Here is a 21962-nt window from a genome sequence, read left to right as displayed (position 1 = left end):
CAAAGTGCCGGCCATCAGAGCTTTCTTGGAGGGACTCAGACGTGTGATTCCCCCACGACACCCTCCTTCACCAGTCTGGAACCTAAATGTGGTCCTCACCAGACTGATGGGACCAACTTTTGAACCTCTACACTCCTGTGAGATTCAATTTCTAACATGGAAAGTAGCTTTCCTAGTTGCCATTACTTCCCTAAGACGAGTTAGTGAACTTCAGGCACTAACCATTCAAGAGCCATTTATACAAGTTCATGCAAACAGGGTAGTACTACGCACCAACCCTACATTCATGCCCAAAGTGATATCGCAGTTCCATATGGAAACAAAACAACTGTTTGTTGCCTTTTCTCCACAGCACAAAGGCAACCCCATTTCCAAAGCAGGAATAGCTAGGTGGATAGTTAAGTGTTTACAGATTTGCTATCAAAAAGCTAAGCGCACTCTACCAATTCCTCCAAGGGCCCACTCGACACGAAAGTTAGGGGCCTCCATGGCTTTCCTGGGAAATTTCCTTTAGAGGAGATATGTAGAGCAGCCACATGGTCCACTATACATACATTTACCAAGCACTACTGTGTAGATGTACACTCAAGACAGCAGGCAGCTGTAAGACAGGCTGTTCTCAAAACTCTTTTTCAGACTGCTGCAGCTGGCACGGGCAGCCGCCGCTAATGGAGGGACTGCTATATAATCTATGCACAGATAGGAATTCAGCAGCCCACATGCCTCGAACCGAATATGCTACTTACCAGTATGCATCTGTTCTTGGCATGTAGTGCTGCTGACATTCATATCGCCCACCCTCCTCCCCGGCGCCTGTAGCAGCTGTAGCATTCAGTAATTACTAGTTAGCATGGTCATCATTCACTGTATTACACTCCATCTATGCCGCAATGGCGAAAAACAATCTAAGGATGGAGGGGATGCCCATGCGCACTGTAGTCCAGGGGAGGAGCCACCTATCTCGTGATACTTCGAAGACTCTTCCAGGACAACAATATGCAATCATCCGGACCCAACACTAGGCGGCGATCTATGCACAGATATGAATGTCAGCAGCCCTACATGCCAAGAACAGATGCATACTGGTAAGTAGCATATTCGATATGGCGCATCACAAACACACAAGCGCTTTTGGCAAGATATGACAGGGCACATTATGATGCACTAGAAACCATAATGCAACACCTCCCTGACAAATACAAGAATAGAACTAATGAGCTAATCCAGGAGGGTAAAACCATCACCAACACCTCCATTCGCTGTGCTCTAGATGCAGCTGACACCGCCTCTAGGGCAATTAACACCAGCGTCCTCCTCCGTCGGCAGGCCTGGCTACGAATTTCACGTTGCAAACCAGAGGTGCAAGCTTCCATCCTCAACCACCCCTTTGACCAGGAACATCTGTTCGGCCCAAAAGTTGATGAGGCCCTAGAAAATATGAAGAAAGACACAGATACGGCAAAGTCTATGGGAGCCTTACAATCGCACCCTCCCAGGCGCTCCTTTCGCCGCTCTTCCTTTCGAAGCACCTCCAGAGGCTACTCCTCTGACACTGCTTCTACTTCCTATAAAGCCCCTACCCAATCCACCTTCACAAGGGGTTACCAAAGAGGGGGCTACAGGGGCAACAATAATAAAGGCAGAGGCAAGACAAACACCTCCCGCTCTGCCTCCACCCCTACCCAATGACTTCCCTCCACTCCCCCCAGACTATCCCTCTCCGGTCAGGGGCAGACTCCACAAATTCCTTCCTGTCTGGACTACCATCACCTCAGACAAATGAGTAACGCAAATAATTCGGTCAGGCTACTGCCTCAAACTAACATCTCCCCCCCCCCCCCCCCCCCCAAACATTCCACCCAAACAACGCCCAATGTCTCACGAACATTTAGCACTACTAAAGCTGGAGGTAATCTCCCTCCTACAAAAGAGTGCAATAGAACTAGTTCTTACCCACCAACAAAATATGGGAGTTTACTCCCTATATTTTCTCATACCAAAAAGGGAAGACACTCTAAGGACCATCCTAGACCTCAGACCCCTAAATCACTATATACACTCAGACCATTTTCACATGGTCACACTCCAGCAGGTACTTCCCCTGCTCTCCCAAAACGACTTCCTTGCCACCTTAGACCTCAAGGACGCCTATTACCACATTCCTGTTCACAACGCTCACAGGAAGTTTCTCAGATTTGTAGTGGACGGTCAACACTATCAATTCAAGGTGCTCCCCTTCAGAGTCACCACAGCACCACGGGTGTTTACCAAGTGCCTAGCGGTAGTGGCAGCCCACCTGCGAAGACAGTACATCCATGTCTTCCCATACCTAGACGAATGGCTCATAAAAGCCAACTCATACAACCAGTGTGTACAACACACTCACGCCACTATCCGACGTAAAACAATACCTCGGTGCCACCATAGACACCGCAAAAGAGCTAACCTATCCCAGTCCTGCCAGGATAGCAAGCATTCAGGCTCTTCGCGCCAAATTTCTGCCACAACACTCTCTTCCAGCTCGAGTGTTCATGCAACTTATAGGAATGATGGCCTCTTGCATATTCATAGTACCTCACGCAAGACTCCAGATGCGTCCTCACCAAGAGTGCTTAGCGCGCCAATGGAACCAGGCCCAGGGTCAGTTGACAGATCTGGTGTTGGTAGACGGTCGTGCCCATCGCTCTCTGCAGTGGTGGACCACCACAAACCTTTCCAAAGGACGACTGTTCCTGGAACCGGTTCCTCAAATAGTACTGACAACGGACGCATCGCTCTCCGGCTGGGGAGCTCACATACTACATCACACCATGCAGAGCAGGTGGACGGCTCAACAAAAGTTACTCCACATCAACCATCTGGAGTTACTAGCCATATTCTTAGCCCTAAAGGCTTTTCAAACACATGTCTCAGGCAAGGCCGTCTTAGTCCACACCGACAACATGACAGCCATGTACTATATACAAAAACAAGGCGGCGCACACTCTCTGCAGCTCTCTCACCTAGCACAGAGCATATGGAGATGGGCCATACCCCAAAAAATCTTTCTCCTAACCCAACCTGTCCGAGAAATCCAAAACACTATGGCAGATCTGCTGAGCAGACAAACACAACTGATCCACGAGTGGGAACTCCATCCACAAGTTCTTCACCCGTACTTTCAAATGTGGGGGCATCCACAGATAGACCTCTTCGCCACCCACGACAACGATAAATGCCCAAGCTTCGCCGCCAGATATCCACACCCATTGTCCAAAGGCAATGCGATAAGGATGAACTGGTCAGGTAGATTTGCGTACGCTTTTCCGCCTCTCCCACTCATTCCATTAGTGGTGCGCAAACTACAACACTCCCTCACTCTCATCCTAGTAGCTCCAACTTGGGCCAGACAACCATGGTACACCACACTGCTAAAACTATCTGTAGTACTGCACCAAAAATTACACCTCTCTCCACGCCTCTTAACCCAGAACCATGGTGAGATCAGGCACCCGGACCCAGCTCAGCTCAACCTTGCGAACTGGCTCCTGAAATCTTAGAATTCGGTTACCTAAATCTTCCCCCTGACTGTATGAGCGTCATTAAAGAAGCTAGACGACTACCACTAGAGCTTGCTACGCAGCCAAGTGAAAACGTTTTGTGATCTATTGTCAGAACAATAACTTCAATCCCCTAGATGTGTCCATCCAACACATCATAGGCTTTTTACTACACCTACAAAGATGCAATCTAGGCTACACGTCTATTAGACTGAACCTTGCAGCCATAGCAGCTTATCTACAAAACAGGCAACATCTATCTCTCTTTAGAGTACCTGCCATAAAAGCCTTCATGAAAGGCCTCAAAAGAATGATTCCCCCAAGAGTGCCGCCCTCACCAGTGTGGAACCTAAACATCGTTCTCACCAGACTAATGGGGCCTCCCTTTGAACCTCTACACAAATGTGAACTTCAATTCCTAACATGGAAAACTGCTTTTCTTGTAGCCATCACTTCTCTCAGAAGGGTCAGCAAGATACAAGCACTCCCCATTCAAGAACCCTTTCTGCAAATGCACCATAACAAGGTGGTTCTCCGTACTAATCCAAAATTCCTCCCTAAAGTCATTTCTCCCTTTCACCTAAACCAATCTGTGGAACTACCCGTATTCTTCTCGCAACCACAAACCGTTGCAGAAAGAGCTCTCCACACATTAGATGTCAAACGAGCCTTACTCTACTACATCGAGAGAACACAACCCTTTCGTAAGACAAAACAACTGTTTGTTTCCTTCTCACCACCACATAAAGGCAACCCCATCTCTAAATCTGGGATAGCTAGGTGGATTGTCAAATGCATTCAGATTTGCTACAAGGCAAAACGAACGCTATCTGTTCCCCCTAAAGCCCACTCTACACGTAAGATAGGGGCTTCTATGGCATTCTAAGGGAACATCCCCTTAGATGATATCTGCAGAGCAGCTACATGGTCAACACCGCACACTTTCACTAAACACTATTGTGTAGATGTGCAAACTAAGCAACAAGCTAGTGTGGGCCAGGCTGTACTCAAAACATTGTTTCAAACCACTGCAACAGATACTGGTGGTCGACGCTAAGGATGGGTACTGCTATATAATCTATGCACAGTGTGTAATCTGCAGCTCATATGCCTCGAACGGCAAATGCTACTTACGAGTTTGCCTCGGTTCTTGGCATGTAGAGCTGCAGATCTACACACGTCCACCCGCCTCCCCGGCTACCTTTATCTGTTCCAGTTTATCTTATTTAGATAAATCTTTTGCGATTCCTACATGCTTTGGCATTTGTGATTAACAAATAGCGATTCCTTAAAAATAGCGATTTGGTAATCACAAATTTAGATGTTGATGCATGTGCCCTTTATGTCCTCACTATACTTATGGGGTCCCCCCACTTTTGAGCCACTGCATTAATGCCCTCTGCAGTTTCTCTCTTGGAACATTCGTTTTCTAGTGGCCGTAACGTCTCTCAGGCATATTAGTAAACTGCAGGCCCTCACCCTGTAGAAATCTTAGATAGAGGGGTTCTTGGAACCAATCCTAAATTCTTGCCCAAGATGGTCTACTCATTCCATCTTAATGAGACCATTGAACTCCCAGACAATGTAGCTGAAAGGGCTCTTCACAAACTTGATCTTAAGCGAGTTCTAATGTACTACATTGATAAAACCAAATCTTTTTGCAAAACACAACAGTTGTATGTGTGACTTTTTCACAACTTCTTAAGTCAGGGAATGCCTGGTAAGTTGTCAAGTACATCCAAACCAGTTAGCAAAAGCGAAAAGAATCCTACCTTTCCAACCCAATCCTCAGTCCATTCAATAACAGGGCGGTACTATGGCTTTTTAGGCAATATTCCCATTGCAGCTATTGCACACCCTTTCGCAAAGCGTTACTGTGTGGATATTCTTTCTAGGCACTTGCCAGACTGTCCTTAGGACTCTGTTTCAGACCTCGTCCCTGGCAGCCAGTGTTTTACTGATTTCTTTCACTTAATATTCTTTTCTTTATACGTATGGAAACTATTCTTTTCTGCTCTACTCCATTATTCTTCTCACCCAGTGGGTTAAAAAACAGTATAACAATGGAGTCAGTGCCTATGCATATCCAAGACCATCGTAGGAGTCCGAGGCCTTAGGAGTTGAATGAATTATTCAAAGATAAACAAGTTGCAATCGTCCAAGCTCAACACTAGATTGCCGTAGTGTGCAGAGCACATAAATCTACAGCACTACTTGAAAGGACCAGATGCTTATAGGGTAAGTAGCATAATCTTTGTTTCATATGCAGCTACTGTGAGGGCACTAGAATGCCTGGTGGCCATCAATAGAGCAGGGTGAGGGGTAGGAGTGGAAGAAACTTTTTTCGTCTATATTATGCCAGATATTAAATTTTTCTTTCTTTTCCTTTATTTCCTGTGACCCCACTATCCCTCCATTCTTCCCTCCTGTTTGGTCGTTCTATGGCTGGTTCCTGTATTTGCTGTGTTCTTGCTCTGACTCTTGCTCCTTGTGCCCGCTCTCCTTGTTCACTTGTATTTATCCTATCCCCTCCTTGTTCTCTGCCCTGTTTCCTGCGCTTTTGCACTCTACTGTTGTCACCTTTCTTTACTCTTTATACTTCTAACTCCTTTGCTCTTTTCCCTTCTCCTCTTGACTGTCTCCATGCATTGTTTTGTTTGTTTCGCTCATTCCTTCTGCACCCTTCTCCCCTTCCTTCGTCCTTCCTCACCTCAACTTCAGGCCTGTCAACTCCTGCTTCAGCAGCAGCAGCAACAGCAACACCTGCTCCAGAACCAGAGAAAAATCTCACAAGCCGTCCGGCAGCAGCATGAGCAGCAGGTACTTGGACTTGGGGCACATTTGGGAGAGGGTGGCGGGATTGGATTAAGGTGTTGGTGAGGGCTTAATGTACAAGGGTTTATATGTACCCACCATTAAAAGGAGTTTGTAGGTACATTTGCTTTCAAGAATTATGTATCTTACAATATGTTAGTGAAGCATTCCTTGTTTGCATTGTACTCTAGCCACATTCTCAGAGGTCTTTTAACTGTTTCAAGCCTGAGCTTTCACAAAGCAGAAGATGCGTGGTTTCAAGAATGTGGTATAATCACAGCCTCCTTAATAAAAATCATCAGGGCTTTTGTACGTAAATGTTACTAATAATCGATGGATATAGATTGAATAAACAATCTTTTTTTTGGATGGATACTTCTAACTGTAGATTCCGCACCTTGAAATGTCGACCATGTACCAGACTGGAGCCAGATGCCTATTTCGGATCCTGAACCAATGGTGGCTCAGCAAATGCCGCTCTGCGAAATTACAAAATTGTAACTGGTTGTCATGCAGCCTGATTCTTACCCTGTGCCTCTCCTCGTCACAACTATTAGCAAAGGTGCCATTATCTTTTTGGTTCGGACTTTGTTCCTGTGCCAGAGCACAGCGCTCAGCAGGATATTGATGATGGTGAAGGGGGTGGCTTGCTCTGCCTCTTTATTTTGGTGATGGTTTATACCTTGATTCTACAGAAATAGCGTCACTATGCCTCCAGGTCTACCTCCTCGTCCATGAGAAGTAAATTACATCCCTGGGCCTAATGCACCCTACATTCCCGGGTCCATCGGTCACGTCACAGCAAGGGGACGTCTTTTGAGAGGCCTTGCTGTGCGTTCTTGGCAGACTTCTGGCTGTCTCTGGTGTGCCTTCGGGCCTTAAAGATCTACAGGGATTCCCAGTCTGGTTACTTTTGGCAGCTTCGCTCATGGTGCCATCTGGGTCCCTTTATCCCATTTCAGTTCCATGCCGATGTTGGAACCAGTGTTAAAAGTTACTCCGGTTCTGCAAGCACAGACACCTCCAGTGCTGGAGGGTGACTCCCAAACCATTGTGGTGTACTACTCGAAGTTGTCATTGTCTTTCTCTTGGTCAAGGCCACGTCTGGATCTTGATGTGCCGCAGCCTCTGCTGACTCCATCTGACACACACACTCCCACTTTCGATCAGTCACATATAGATGTTAAACCAACTTTTGGCTCAGACTCTGACCAGAGCCAGCCTTAGGGAGATAAGTGGTGGGGATGGTTGTGATTTTGCCTCAACCTATAAGAACTGGTACATGGACCTACGGGTTGCCAGTGGGCTGGACACCTCAATGATACTGGGCTGGTCCTCCCCCCTTCTCCCCGGGGACACCAGCAGAGGAATGCATTACATTTGCTACAGTGTTCGGAAGTGCTGTTGCGGCTCTTAACCTCCACACTACAGAAGTAAAACAAATGTATTAATATGTCTTACAGCCTGGTCAAGCATTAACAAAACCTCTTTCGCCTTTTAGTGAAGCACTCACTGACACATTGCTGGGCACTTGGGCTAAACCATGTTCTTGTCCCCGGTCAACCAACAGGTCATCTGCTGCCATAGACCTGCTTCAGGAGGCCAGGACTACCTAGCACAGTATCTAACATTTGAAAGTCTAGTGGTACCAGTGTCCACCTGTGGAGTGAACCTTAACACATTTCCAGTCATACACCCCTGACAGGGAGTTAAAATGAGTAGACTCATTCAGAAAGTGTATGTTGCCATCCAGCCTCCTCATGAGCTCATCATGACAAGCTGTTTGCTAGGTCACTACACTCACGCACTATTGAGACATGGTGGCTGAGATCTTACCTGCCCTTCCCGATGACTTGCAGGCGTCCTTAGCCCAAATCATTCAAGATTGTCGGGGTGGTGCCAAATTTAATGCTCTGGCCTGGGCACAGCAGACTAAGGTGGGCTTTGGGAACCAGTGTGGGGCATCAATACCATACTTGGATGAGGTCCGCTGGCTTCTCAGGAGACTCCCCAGCGTCCTTGACAGATATGCGTTTTGATGTCTCCCTCCTATATGGTGAGAAGGCGTATTTGGCCCATAGCGTTGTATAGCTGGTCCTCAGCACTCTTCTTGGGCCTTTCAGCTCTGTCAGGAAAGCTCCCCATCAGTTTTGTCCCTCTTGGGGTTATACTAGAGGCTGGGCGTATCTTCAATATCAGGCCTGACTGCAAAGTCGGGCCCTACCGCCCAAAAACAGACCCATCCAGCCCTTTTAAAGTTAGGACAGTGGGCCCAGCCAACAACTATCTGGCCACCAAGGGCAACTCTTATCGCAGTCTTTCACCACTCCGTCCACAACTGCCAAGCCCCTCTAGTGGGCCAATAACCGTGCACAGCCATCTGGTATGAGACAATATCAGCCACTTCCTGCAGGAGAGGCTACACAGTCCTCCGACTAGGGGACAGTGGCCTACCATCCATATTTGTCCCCACTGCTCCTGCCACCAGTATAGATGCGACTCACGATTGAATACTGAGGTAGTGGGAGGCTTGATTAGGCAACATGTGGCCCCGCCCTTGTGCTAGAACTAGCCAAGATTCCAGAAGGCTGATTTAATTTAACAAATTTCCTTATACTTATCACAAAGGGAGATTCCGGTCAAGATTAAGACTGACCCAGCGGGAGGTAAGAATCCCCACATTGCAGTGTTAGCTTTGGATTGTTTTATTATATGTTAGAGATCCACCTCAACATTGAAAACGGAAAGTAGGAAAAAAAACACAACTAGGATCAATTAGGAAGCCCACTTCGTGCTAATAAAAAGAATTGACACGAGAGACTTTTGTTCTCTTGAACAAGGTGGTCATAATTGGTTGGATACCACCAAAACGCGTCAATGCATATACGAGGCTAAATTTGTGGAACATGCTAGCAGACTGGCTGAGATCCCTGTTATAACCATGTGCCCGTATTGAATATTTGTGCACATTAGTAGATGAATTAATATTTTTTACAGCGTTTTATATAGCGCAAACTTGACCCGAATCGGGTATCAGAGCGCTTTACATAGCACCAGTTGCGTTACATGAGGACACGTATGTGAGAAGTTGGCCTGATGTATGATGTCACTAGTTCTAGTGTACACCTTATATCAGTCCAAATACCCTTATGGTGATTGGTTGTAAAGTCAACCTTATAGACCAGCTATCCTAGTGGTAGCATGGACAAGAGCAGTCTTAGGCTAAACTCTGAATGGCATGTGAAGCCAGCTGTGATACCATATATAATCCCTTGAATACCAAATGAAAGGACACCACAACAGATATATATATAAAAGAAAGTGTATTTATTCTAGTCAAACCCTCAGCACTCTTTATGAGATTAGAGGTAAGTACAACACAGTCTTATTTAAGCATACATTAAGTCACACAGGTAAGTAATACAGTTAGGCCCTAGGGGCCACGCAAACCATATACTAAGTAAGTGGTATAAGGACCACTGTCACGGAAATAGAATAGGCCTAGGCCTAGGGAATCGCTGGGGCTACACTACACTAGCGTTAGTTAGGAAGTGGGAGGCCCACGGGATTCGTGTGCAGAGTGGAAACACTCACGCGTAATGCGTACAAGTCACTAGCAATAGTACAGTTTAGAAAACGATAGTTTTAGGACACTTCCGGAGTAGCTAGGAAGTCGAGACTGGAAAACTAGACACTAGGATAGTCACTATCCTTATGAGCACCGGAGTACCCAAGTTACCTAGCCCACAGGCTGCGGGTGCATAGGGGTGAAGTTGCGTCGGTTTTCGTCGTCGACTCCTATGGATGCCTGAAGAAAGATGCTGACAGGCAGTCAGTGAAGAGTGTCCGGTGGATCCCAAGGCTGGGATCAAGAAGAGAGGAGACCTGCAAGCAGAAGGGACAGAGTCAAGGTCACTAGCCAGTGACCACGTGGAACCAGGAAGGAAGCAGGCGATGTCGTGAAGATTGCAGGTGAAGGTGAAGCTTGTCGCTGCAGCCAGGAGGACCAGGAAGCGTCGAGGACGACCAGGACCAGGAGGCGAGCTGTCCCACGAAGGCTCTTGCTGTCGGCGGCGTCGAAGTTGGACTAGGACTCACCAAGCCTTGGCAAGCGGAACCCACGAAGAACGGAGGACTTGCTTCTGGTGCAGACCAGGAAGGTCTGGGGTGCTTCTTCTTTGCAGAGAAGCGGGAGCCAGTCTGGAGGAGCCAAACCAGCGCAGAAGATTTCAGGGTGCGTCGTCACAAAGGCCACTAGCCAGCGGGCAAGCAACCGGACAGACGCGACAAGCAGGAAAATGCAGAAGGGCCCCACGCAGGACTCGTGGAGTGTGGGGGGCTAATCTTCGGTGCAGATGATGCTTGGGGTTGGGGCTTCTCAATCCCCGGTGCACAACTTCGAGGGTGCCTCAGAAGCTGCGCTTGAAGTTACTAGCCACTTTTCCCAGGTAGCCGGTCCCACGTCGCTCGTCGCCTCCACGGATCTCAGCTCTGCTGTGGATGTGGATCAGGGTCGGAGAAGTCTGGAAGTCAAGGCTCTGGTCGGGCTCTGCAGTCGGTTCCTCGCAGAACGTGGGCAAAGCAAAGGGTAGTCTCTTGATGGTGCCTGTTTGCACAGGGTAGCCACTCCTTGGCCACAAGGGAGATTCTTCAGTCTTCTTCTTTCGTCGAATGTCGAAGGTCCAGAGTTTCTGTTCAAGTTTGCAGGTTCAGGATAATCTAAAGTCTTGAGGCCCAACTCCCACTCTTATACTAATCTGGGGGGCTGGGATACCTGCTAGGTCACGCCTTATGGGTGGGACCTGGGAGGGGGTGGTTACACCCACTTCCCTTTGTCCAGTTTCGCGCCAAAGCTGGGGCTGGAGTGCCCCAGCGCCGGTTTGAACTGGACTATGCAAGGAACACCTTGTGTGCCCCAGGCATGTCTCATTCCTTTCAGCCCACCCTGCCCCAATACACTAAAGGCTGTCTGGGGAGGTGCTAGCACCTCCCCAAGCAGGAAACCTATTGTCCAGGCCTCCCTGGCTGGGATCACTCCCAGCTGCAGGAGGTCAGACTTGTGTCGTGGCAGCAGCATCCATTTTGTGATGCTGAGGCTTTGGTCAGAGGCTAACAGTGAAGTATGATTTTAACATGTCTTTCCCTCTAGAAGGGGGGAATAATATCCTCATGTCCAGAAATGGCATGGGGGTATTATTCCACAGTGTTAGACACCTTACACGACATGTTTCGATAAAGCCAAACCATAGTTACCATAGCCGTCTAAGATTATAAGGCACTTTAAGAGTATATGGTAGGCTATATCATAGAACAGCTATAAGGACTTGGTTCCGAAAGCTGCAGACAGGCTCAGCTCATGCTAGAGCACCATCTCACATGTTACCAAGCACTCTGCCTCCAGGATTGTTAAGGCCTGCCATAGGAGTGACTGATAGGTACACATGTGTCTATATGCAAGTTAGGTATAGGAATACTACACCTAAGCAAGGGGTGATTACACGACCTTGCCCCAGCTGAGTGATCAGCCAGTTGTGTCAAAATGGAAGGCCAGGCCAGGGGTGGCATAATACATGCTGCAGCCCCTGGTAGGCCTAGGGTACACCTATGCCCTGGGTACCTAGGGTACACTGTACAGGGGCCATTAAGGTGATCCTATCCAAATGGGTTATGTACCTAATGTACATAGTATTAATTTAGAGAGAGAACAGCAGGGCTGTGGGTCTGATTAGCAGGCCCACAGCCACATCTAAGTCGAAAACCAGTAAAGCAAAAGCAAAAAGTGGGGGTGAACATAGAAAGCAGACCCTACTCTCCTACAACGTACTTTTTTAAATTTTATTATTATTAGGCAGGGGAAGATTAAGTGATTTGCCCAGAATCACAGGATGTTCAGCGTCTTTGCGAGACTCTAACCCAGTTCCCCAGATTCGAGGACGACCGCCCTAGCAGTTAGGCCAACTCCTCTCCCAACTACTAATGACAGTGTATTGTCTTGTGTGTTCTCTCTTCTCTATTTGTTTTTTGATGCCATGTTTTTTAACATGAGTGAAACAGAAAAATGTATTTTTTAATCTTTTAGCCTTCTTATTGAATGTATACTATGTATAAGAAGGACTAGAATATAATATATGTATATTGATTTAAAAAAAATAAAAAAATAAAAAATTATATTAAATATCTGATACAGCTAGTAACTTTGTGGCACTATACTTGTTCTTTGAGGTTGTATGTATGAGTTATGGCTAAATCTGAGAATGTGTTATCTGAAATTTTATTGAATGCAATTCTGTGGTAGTGATTGATTCCAAAGGGAATATTTTGTGACTTTTAGGTGGTATGTCAGAAGCTGGGCGTATCTGCAATATCAGGCCTCTCTGCAGCATCTGGTCCCACCACCCGAAAAACTGGCCTTCTGGCCCTTTCAAAGTTATAACTGTGGGCCAAGCCAACAAAGACCTGGCCACCAGGAGCAACACTTATCGCAATCTTTCACCACTTTGTCCTCAACCTCCAAGCCCCTCTAGTGTGCCATTACCAGTGCACAGCCATCCAGTAGGAGACTGTATGAGCCACTTCATGCAGAGGTGGCTACACATGACATCAGACTAATAGGTTTTGCTGATTATCCAACGGGGCTACACCCTACCATCAATTTTCTCCACACTGTCCCTGCCATCTCCATCAGACCACTTGTCGGAGGACCTTATGTTAGTTTTATGCCAGAAAGTGTAGACTCTTTTGGCTAAAGAAGACATAGAGGGGGTTGCCGGCCTCAAAAGTAGAGACTGGGTGCTATACCCACTCCTTCCTTGTGCTGATGGACAGAAGTCTCTATCCTATCCTAGATGTGCACCCTCTGAACACCTTCTTGCGCAAGTACAAATTCAAAATGCTCCCCCAGGCCCAGTGTTGGAAACCGGGCAACCGGGTTAGCAGTCACCAGGTTCCCAGCACAATGGTAGCTTGGCTCGAGCGGCTGGGGGTCAGGCACCGTGTTAAGCGTACGTCACACCCTCACAATAACCATGCGTTCATCCGTTCCAAAAACGACACTTCACCGTAAAAATTATGCAAGTCAAGTTGGAAATATATATGTCTTTATCTTATTTTCTCTTAGTTGCAGGTTTCATAACATAAATACAATACAATAGGATTTTCCTTAAAAGAGCAGGTCAAATAAATAATACTACATTGGAATTTCAATAAATAGGTTCAGGTCATAAATAAGCAAGGAATAAATAGATGTGCAATAAATACAGATGGCAAATAAATACAGTCAGACAATAAATATAGTGCAGGAATAACTTAGTGGATGACAATAAATAAAGCACCTCCAATAAATAAGGTCAAACAATCAATGACAGTTACAGTTCAAATCATTTTCTTGAGGTCACTTGGTCTTACTTTGCCCATACACAACTTAAGGACACTTGGATGGCATGGGGGTGTCCCACCTAGATTGATCAAGGCTGGGGCCTAAGCTGAGGCAGAACAAGAGTAACCTAAAGATCTGGCCCTCCAAACCACACAACCCTTTATGTAGGTCACTGTACCAGTCTCAGTTCACCCCTGGCACTCCCAGGATGGTTCTAACACCCCTTTAGCCCCTAGAATGGTCTTTTAGGGCTCCACAGGGCCTCAGATGCCCCCTCTACCACTTACTGCCCTTTTCACGATGATCGGCTCCGCTCGGCACCGTGTCGACGCCGTGAGGCGGCTCCGGATCGATGTCGCTGGGCGGCCTCGACTCGGTCGCTGGGCGGTCTCGGCTCGATGTCGCTGGGCGGTCTCGGCTCGATGTCGCTGGGCGGTCTCGGCTCGATGTCGCTGGGCGGTCTCGACTCGATGTCGCTGGGCGGTCTCGACTCGATGTCGCTCGGCGGTCTCGACTCGATGTCGCTGGGCGGTCTCGACTCGATGTCGCTGGGCGGCCTCGGCTCGATGTCGCTGGATGGCCTTGTCTCGATGTCGCCTTCCGGCGTCGCAGGGACTCTGACTCCCCACTTCCTGGTGTCTCCGGAGTGCGATCTCCACTCCCGACCTCCGGCGCGCTTCACCTCAGGTTCCGGCGACTCCGGTGGGCGGACTTCACTCCCCCGTCGACGCCTCACCTCGACCTCAGGTGACTCCCGACTCGACCTCCGGCGCCTCTCCACGACCTCCGTCGGCGCCCTCACTCGACCTCGGGTTACTCCTTACTCGACCTCTGGCGGCTCCGGGTACGACGTCTGCTTTCTGTCAGCGCCGCTTCTCGACCTCAGGCCCCAGGTCTCCAGGCTTCTCGACGTCAGGACTCCAGGAGGACACTGCTGAACAGGTCAGGAACTTGCTGTTCTTCTTCTTTGAGGCCTGTTTCAAATGTTCAGTTCTTTAAGATGGTTCTTCTGGTCTTGGTCCCACACAGGGCTCTAGGCTGGGCTTGGTCAGTAGAGACTAGCATCAAGGGTGGGTTTCTGGACCCCACTCCAAGCACTGGTTTCCACCTCTGCTGCCTTACTCCGACCTCCTTCTAACTCTGTCCTCTCTCTTCTCCAGTCAGTTGCCAACTGCCCCTCTGAGATGGCCTCCCAACATTCTAAACTGCCTCACTCTGTCACAGGGTTCTAGAATGTTCTGGAAACCTCCAGTGGGTTCTGGTGATGTCACAGGTGACAATGGGTGGCCACCATTTTGTGTCTCAGGCCCTCAGACAGAAGTTCCAGGGGTAGGGAAAATGGCTCCCTGACCCTGCATCAACACTAAAAAGTCTGGTGGTTCCCAAAAAGGAAAAATTATAACAGGGTTTGAGGCAAAAGTGGGACAAAATAAATAATGATGAGGAGGGACCACCCAAAGGGCTGACAGGTCTAACACCCAGGTTCTTGCTGCCCTTTATCCTAGAGATTGGATGATAGTGTTGGACCTGCAGGACGCTTATTTTCACATGCACTACCTGCAGTTTAAGGTGGGCCATGAGCCATATCTGAAAGAGACACGTTAGTGATGGATTCCTTACCTTAGAATATCCCCAGGCATCAGACTGGATCCAGAAAGTTTTCGTCAACAGTACCCCTGTGCGTCGGTAGGCGTCGTCAAATGGCTGCGCATACGTCGCTGGCGTCGTAGCCGCCGAGATGTCAGAGCTACTTAGACGCGCCCACGCGTGCTGGCGTCAGTTCTTTCTTTTTCCGCGCAGCAGCGCAGATCCGAGAGAGCGGTACCCCTAGTTAAAAGTTTTAACTTGGTTTCAGAAAACTTGTGTCGTGCACTTGACTCCTGGTACAATAGAGATGCCCGAGTTTAAGTCCTGTAGGGCCTGCCGTCGAAACATGTCGGTATCGGACCCTCACAACGTGTCTCTCTTCTGCTTGGGGCACGCCCATGACCCCGAGGCGTGCCCCGATTGTCGGGCCATGGTTCCGAAAGCTTTGCGGGAGTGTTCCTGAAAGTTGTTGGAGGTCCGGCAATCGGTTCCACGCCGATCAAGGTCCCGATCCTGTGGGAGGTAAAGGGACCGGTCGCAGAGCCATCCGCATTGCTCGTTGGAATCGGGGACAGGTAAGTCTCTGCGCCATAAAAAGTCGAAGAAGCGACGTCGCTCTTCCTCTACCCCTCACCGGTCACGGGACGCGGTGGAGGGGGCGGGCGGTAACGCCCCCGCGGCTCCGTTGGAGCCTCCGTTGTTGCCTGCGGCCTACCCTCCCTTTCCGGGGCCGCACGCGACTTCGGACGCGGTGCAGACCTTTGTCGGCCTTGCGCCATTTGTTTGCCCCTCTGGAGCCCCTCCGGGTCCCTCCGGAGCACCTTCGGGCCCTGCAAATCCGTCGGAAGGGTTTGCCCCCGTGCCGCCGCCTCTGGCCTCAGCTACGCTGGCACCATACCCTGCGGCGGCTCCGACCTCGGCGCCGGCCCTGGCTCCGGGCGCGGCACCGCCGCTGACGCCGGACAGCACCGACCCGAGACTAGTATCTTACCCTCTCATTTCTTGGAGGGGAGTTTATCCCGTTTCCCAGGGCACCTCTTCCTAACCGGCCCCTTCAGCAACCGGTGGACGAAGGGGAATACTGAGAGGGGTCTGAGAACCCTCTTGCAGCTCAATGCGAGGATGAGCCTGAGTGGGAAGGCGATGTGGAGGGTCCAGTGGATCTGGATTCCTCTCCACAACCTGGTACTCTGTCCCCTTCTTCCGTGGTCACAGAGGAGGTTGGAACTTTTTCGGTGGTTTTGTGTCGGGCAGCTGAAGCTCTTAACCTAGAGCTCCCTTCTGTACCTATCAGGACCCAGAGATCCTGCAGCCGCAGCCCTCCTCTGCGGAGCCGTTACTGCCCTTCAATGAAGCGCTTACTGATATCCTGTTGGGCACCTGGATTAAACCTAACACAGGTGCCCCTGTAGACAAGGGTGTGGCACGCCGCAATCCCAGCTTTCTCTCACAACACCCGACGCCTGAGAGTCTGGTTGTCCAGGCTTCTGCCACACCGAGTGCGTTCCCTTCTGCTACTCCGGACAAGTAATCTAGGAAACTGGAGCAATTTGGAAAAAAAACATTTTCACATCTGCCAGCTCTGGGTTGCAGGCGGTGAATACTGCGTGCCTGCTAGGCCACTATTCCCATTCTGTGTGGGACACTGTGGCACAGGTGCTGCCTTAGTGCCCTGTGGAAGCACGGGCGGTTCTCTCCCAAGCCATTACCGAAGGGAGAGATGCTGCAAAATGTACTATTCGTTGAAGGCTTGACACAGACGATTCTCTCGTGGGACACTTTCCACAACTGTGGTGCTCCGTCGTTATGCTTGGCTCCGAACTACTGGCTTTTCTGGGGATGTCCAGAACACCCTGTTGGACATGCCCTTTGATGGCACACGCCTCTTTAGTGATAAGGCGGATAGTACCCTAGAGCGCTTTAAGGACTCTCGGGCTATGGCCCAGTCCTTGGGTCTCGCCACCACGCATACTCCCTCGGGGTCTGCTTTTCAGTCCTTTCGAGGTCAAGGTTGGGGCGCCCAGGCGCGTTCTTTTCAGACCCGCAAGGCTGCACAGCCACAGTCTGAGCGCGGACGTGGGACCCGCCGTGGTGGGTCCCGAGGACAGCAGACTGGTCAGTCCGCCACCTCCCCTGCCGCCTCTAAAGCTTCCTAATCGTGTGTTTCAGGCCCACCTGAAGCCAGTGGGTGGCAGGATTTGCCATCACCTTCCCCACTGGCGCTCCATAACCTCGAACAGGTGGGTTCTGCAAATACTCCGCAGGGGCTATTCCCTCCGCTTCGAATGTACTCCTCCGGCCATGCCACCTCGGTACCACCGCATGTCGGGGGAACACTTTACACTTCTCCAGCAGGAAGTTACAGCCCTCTTGGCCAAGGGGGCCATCGAGCGCGTTCCGACGCCAGAAGTAGGTCGTGGTTGTTACTCCCACTACTTCTTGGTTTTGAAGAAGGGCAAAGGTTTGCGCCCTATCTTAGACCTCCGGAACATCAATCGCTTCCTCGGGAAGGAGAAGTTCAAGATGCTCACACTAGCTCAGGTCTTGTCTGCTCTAGACCCGCAAGACTGGCTGGTAGCATTGAACTTGCAGGATGCTTATTTTCACATTCCCATCATGCCAGCCCAGCGGCGTTACCTACGGTTCACAGTGGGCCATGAGTACTTTCAGTTCACCGTGCTCCGTTTCAGCCTTACCAGCGCCCCTCGGGTGTTCACGAAAGTGATGGCGGTTGTTGCAGCTCATCTGCGCAGATCAGGGGTTTCAGTCTTCCCCTATCTCGACGACTGGCTGTTGAAAGCGGGCTTGCCCCAGGCAGTCGTCTTCCCACCTCCAGACTACGGCCGACCTCCTGCATTTGCTGGGGTTTTCCATCAACATGCCGAAGTCACACCTGATTCCCTCTCAGAAGCTCCTCTTCATTGGAGCAGTTCTGGATACGGCGCAGTTTCGGGTTTATCCTCCCGAACAGCGAGTCCGGGACATTCGGGCTATGATTCCGATCTTTCGGCCCTGGTCCTGGGTTTCGGTCAGGAAGACACTGAGGCTGCTGGGCCTCATGGCCTCCTGTATACTGCTGATCGATGACGGCATATGCTGGTTCTGCAGTGGAACCTGAAGTTCCAGTGGACGCAGCATCGGGGGAACCTTTCTGACTACGTCCAGATCTCAGAAGGCACTGCACAGGACTTGCAGTGGTGGCTCACAAACCAGTGTTGGGTCAGCAACAGATCCCTCTCCCTTCCCCAACCGGAGCACACAGTAGTGACGGACGCATCCCTCCTGGGATGGGGCATCCACATGGGAGAGGTGGAGATCAGAGGCCTCTGGTCTCCGGCGGAGTCCAAGCTCCATATCAACCTTTTGGAGCTCAGGGCGATCCTACTTGCACTCAAAGCATTCCTTCCCTCTGTCAAGGGGAGTGTAGTGCAGGTGTTCACAGACAACACCACCGCCATATGGTACTGCAACAAACAGGGCGGGGTGGGGTCGTGGACCCTATGTCAAGAGGCTCTACGTCTCTGGACGTGGCTGGAACGTCAAGGCATTTCCTTGGTGGTTCAACACCTGGCAGGTTGACTGAACGCCAGGGAGGACGAACTCAACTGACGGTGCATGTTGGATCACGAATGGCGTCTTCACTCGGAGGTGGTGCTAGGTCTCTTTCAGCAGTGGGGAGAACCTTGGTTAGATCGATTGCACGTTCTCTTCGGTGGCAAATGTCAGCAGTTCTGCGCGTTGGAGTTTCCAAGGCGGCACTCGCTAGGTGACTCTTTTCGGCGCGAGTGGAGTTGCGGTCTGTTGTACGCCTTTCCGCCTATACCACTTCTGCCCAAAGTGCTGAAGATCATCAGGCGTGACCGGACCCAAGTCATTCTTGTGGCACCGAACTGGGCTCGAAGAGTTTGGTATCCCGAGCTACTCCATATGAGCGTGGATCCCCCGATCTGACTTCCTCTTCGGGAGGATCTCCTGTTGCAGCAACAGGGCGACGGTCTTCCACCTGAACCTGTCCAGCCTCCACCTCCTTGCGTGGAGATTGAGCGGCGACAGCTGATTCCATTTGACTTGCCTCCTGAAGTCTGTAATGTGATTTTGGCAGCCAGGCGTCCCTCCACTTAAGCGGTGTACGCCTGTCGGTGGAAAGAATTTGTGGCATGGTGCACAGCAAAATCTGTTGATTCTCTTGCTGCTCCTCTTTCTGAGGTCCTATTGTTCCTCATTTCTTTGGCCCAGCAGGGCTTTGCTTTGGGCACTTTCAAGGGCTACCTCTCTGCTCTTTCAGCCTTTCTCAGGCTTCCTGATCAGCCCTCTCTTTTCAAGTCCCCGGTTGTCAATAGATTTCTCAAAGGCATTACTCACCTTTTCCCTCCTATTCCTTTTGTGATGTCTCAATGGGACTCGAACCTGGTTCTCACATATCTGATGTGCGCTCCATTTGAGCCTCTTCATAACTGTCCTTTGCGGTTATTGACTTTGAAAACTGTCTTCCTGGTGACCATCACCTCTGCTCGGTGGGTGAGTGAGCTCCAGGCTCTTTCCTGCTAACCTCCTTTCCTGGCGATTCATCCAGACAAGGTTGTGCTTCGACCGCGTCCCTCCTTTCTACCAAAAGTAGTCTCTGCCTTTCATCTCGGGCAAACTGTACCTCTGCCCACTTTCTTTCCGCCTCCGCACCCTTCAAGAGAAGAGGAGAGGCTCCACCGTCTGGACCCAAAACGTGCGCTCTCATTTTATCTCAACCGCACACAACCGTTCCGGGTGGGTGACCAGCTCTTTGTTGGCCACGTGGGCGCCAAGAAAGGCCAGGCTGTGCACAAGCGAGCTATCTCCCGATGGGTTGTCTTGTGCATTAAAGCCTGTTACTCTCTGGCTAAAAAGGAACCTCCTGGTTGGGCTGCACGCCCATTCTACCAGGGCGACAGCAGCTACTACAGCATTGGGACGTGGTGTTCCCCTGCAAGACATCTGTCAGGTGGCCACTTGGGCCTCGTTGCATACTTTAACTTAGCACTATTGCTTTGACAGTCCGGTTCGGAGAGACCGCTTCTTTGGCCGTTCAGTTCTCTCTGACTTTCTGGTGTAATCTCACTTCGCAGACCCACCACCGGGGTTGGTATTGCTTGGGTATGTATTCTAAGGTAAGCAATCTATCACTAACGTGTCTCTTTCAGATGCACAAGTTACTTGTGTAACGATATATCTGTAAGAGACATTAGTTGGTGATAGATTCCTTACCGCCCGCCCATCCTCCCCGTTCTGCGAACTGTTCTCTAGGGTTCAGCTCATCCCTTTGAGGGCCTTAGTTCTATTGCACCAGTAGTCGGTCTCTGGCATGGCTCTGTGCTTCTGGCGCGGAAAAGTTGTGTACAGAACTGACGTCAGCGCGCATCGGTGCGTCTAAGTAGCTCTGACGACGTCATCTCAGCGGCTACGATGCCAGCTACCTACGCGAAGCCGTACGACAACGCCTACCGACGCGCAGGGGTAACTTTCCGGATCCAGTCTGACGCCTGGGGATATTCTAAGGTAAGGAATCTATCACTAACTAATGTCTCTTACAGATATATCGTTACACAATTAAGTAACTTGTGCTTCAGGCTCACCAGTGCCCCTTCGGGTGTTCATAAAGGTGATGAGTGTTGTCGCTTTTACATTTGGATATCGCGTAACCTGTCTTCCCCAACTTTGACAACTGGCTGTTGAAGGTGGGCTTGCCACAGTTGGTTGTGAACCACCAGAAGACAGCAAACCTCTTGGCATCAATGGGGTTATCAGTCAACCTGACGAAGTCACACTTAATTTCTTCTCACAGGCTCCCATTCATCCGAGCAATCATGGACACGGTGCAGTTTTTGAGCCTTTTCCCAGACTGAGGAGTGCACAGCATTTGGGCTATGGTCCCGATGTTTCAGCCTCTGTCATGGGTTTCAGTGAGGATGGCTCTGAGGCTTTTTCGCATACTAGCCTCCTGCATTGTGCTTGCTCACCATGTTAGATGGCACATGCGGGCTTTGCAGAGGGACCTTAAATATCATGGCTCAGCACTAAGGGAATCTGTCGGATTCCATCCAGGTGTTGGAGAATGCTGCAAAAGACCTGCAGTGGTGCCTGCTCTACAGCAATTGGCAGACCCACTTCCTGCCTCACCCAGAGATGGATGTGTCGCAGTTGTATTGTGGAGGTAATCTGAGAGATGTGAAGGTCAGAAGACACTGGTCTTCGGTCAAGACCTGCCTCCACATCAATTTGCTGGAGTTGCGGGCAATTTGCTTGGCATTGAAAGCATTCTACTGTAACAGGTACAGGGTTGGGTCCTGGGTCTTGTTCCAAGAAGCTCTACGCAGCTGGAGGTGGCTGAGTGGTCAAAGGTTTTCTCTGGTGGTACACAACATGGCAGGGATATTTTGATGCTAGGGCGGCTTAAATCGGCCAGCATCACCTAGCAGATCATAATTGACACTTTTATCTGGAGGTGGCACAGGGCATCTCCCAACAATCTGGAGAACCTCGGGTCAATCGCTTAGTCACAGCTAGACACTTTTACACGCTTGAGTTCCAAAGATGACTCTCTGAAAGACCCATTCTGTGTAGAGTGGAGCACGGGACTCCTGTATGCCTTCCCGCCACTACTGCTCCTACCCAGT

General features: G+C 50.0%; 1 protein-coding gene across 10 annotated transcripts in view; it reads left to right on the top strand.

Moving 5' to 3' along the window:
• Positions 1-21962, top strand: part of TNRC6B (trinucleotide repeat containing adaptor 6B) — a 1192955-nt gene that overhangs the window by 875192 nt on the left and 295801 nt on the right. For all 10 annotated transcript variants that reach the window (XM_085601248.1, XM_085601251.1, XM_085601245.1 and 7 more), the window contains one exon: positions 6261-6359. In XM_085601248.1, the coding sequence (XP_085457374.1) occupies positions 6261-6359 (99 nt within the window). The remainder of the gene's footprint in view (positions 1-6260; positions 6360-21962) is intronic.

This window comes from Triturus cristatus, chromosome 4_2, assembly GCF_964204655.1.
Source record: "Triturus cristatus chromosome 4_2, aTriCri1.1, whole genome shotgun sequence".
NCBI classification, from domain to species: Eukaryota; Metazoa; Chordata; class Amphibia; order Caudata; family Salamandridae; genus Triturus; species Triturus cristatus.
The sequence above is the reverse complement of the archived record's forward strand: the minus strand, read 5'-3'. Positions and strand labels throughout refer to the sequence as shown.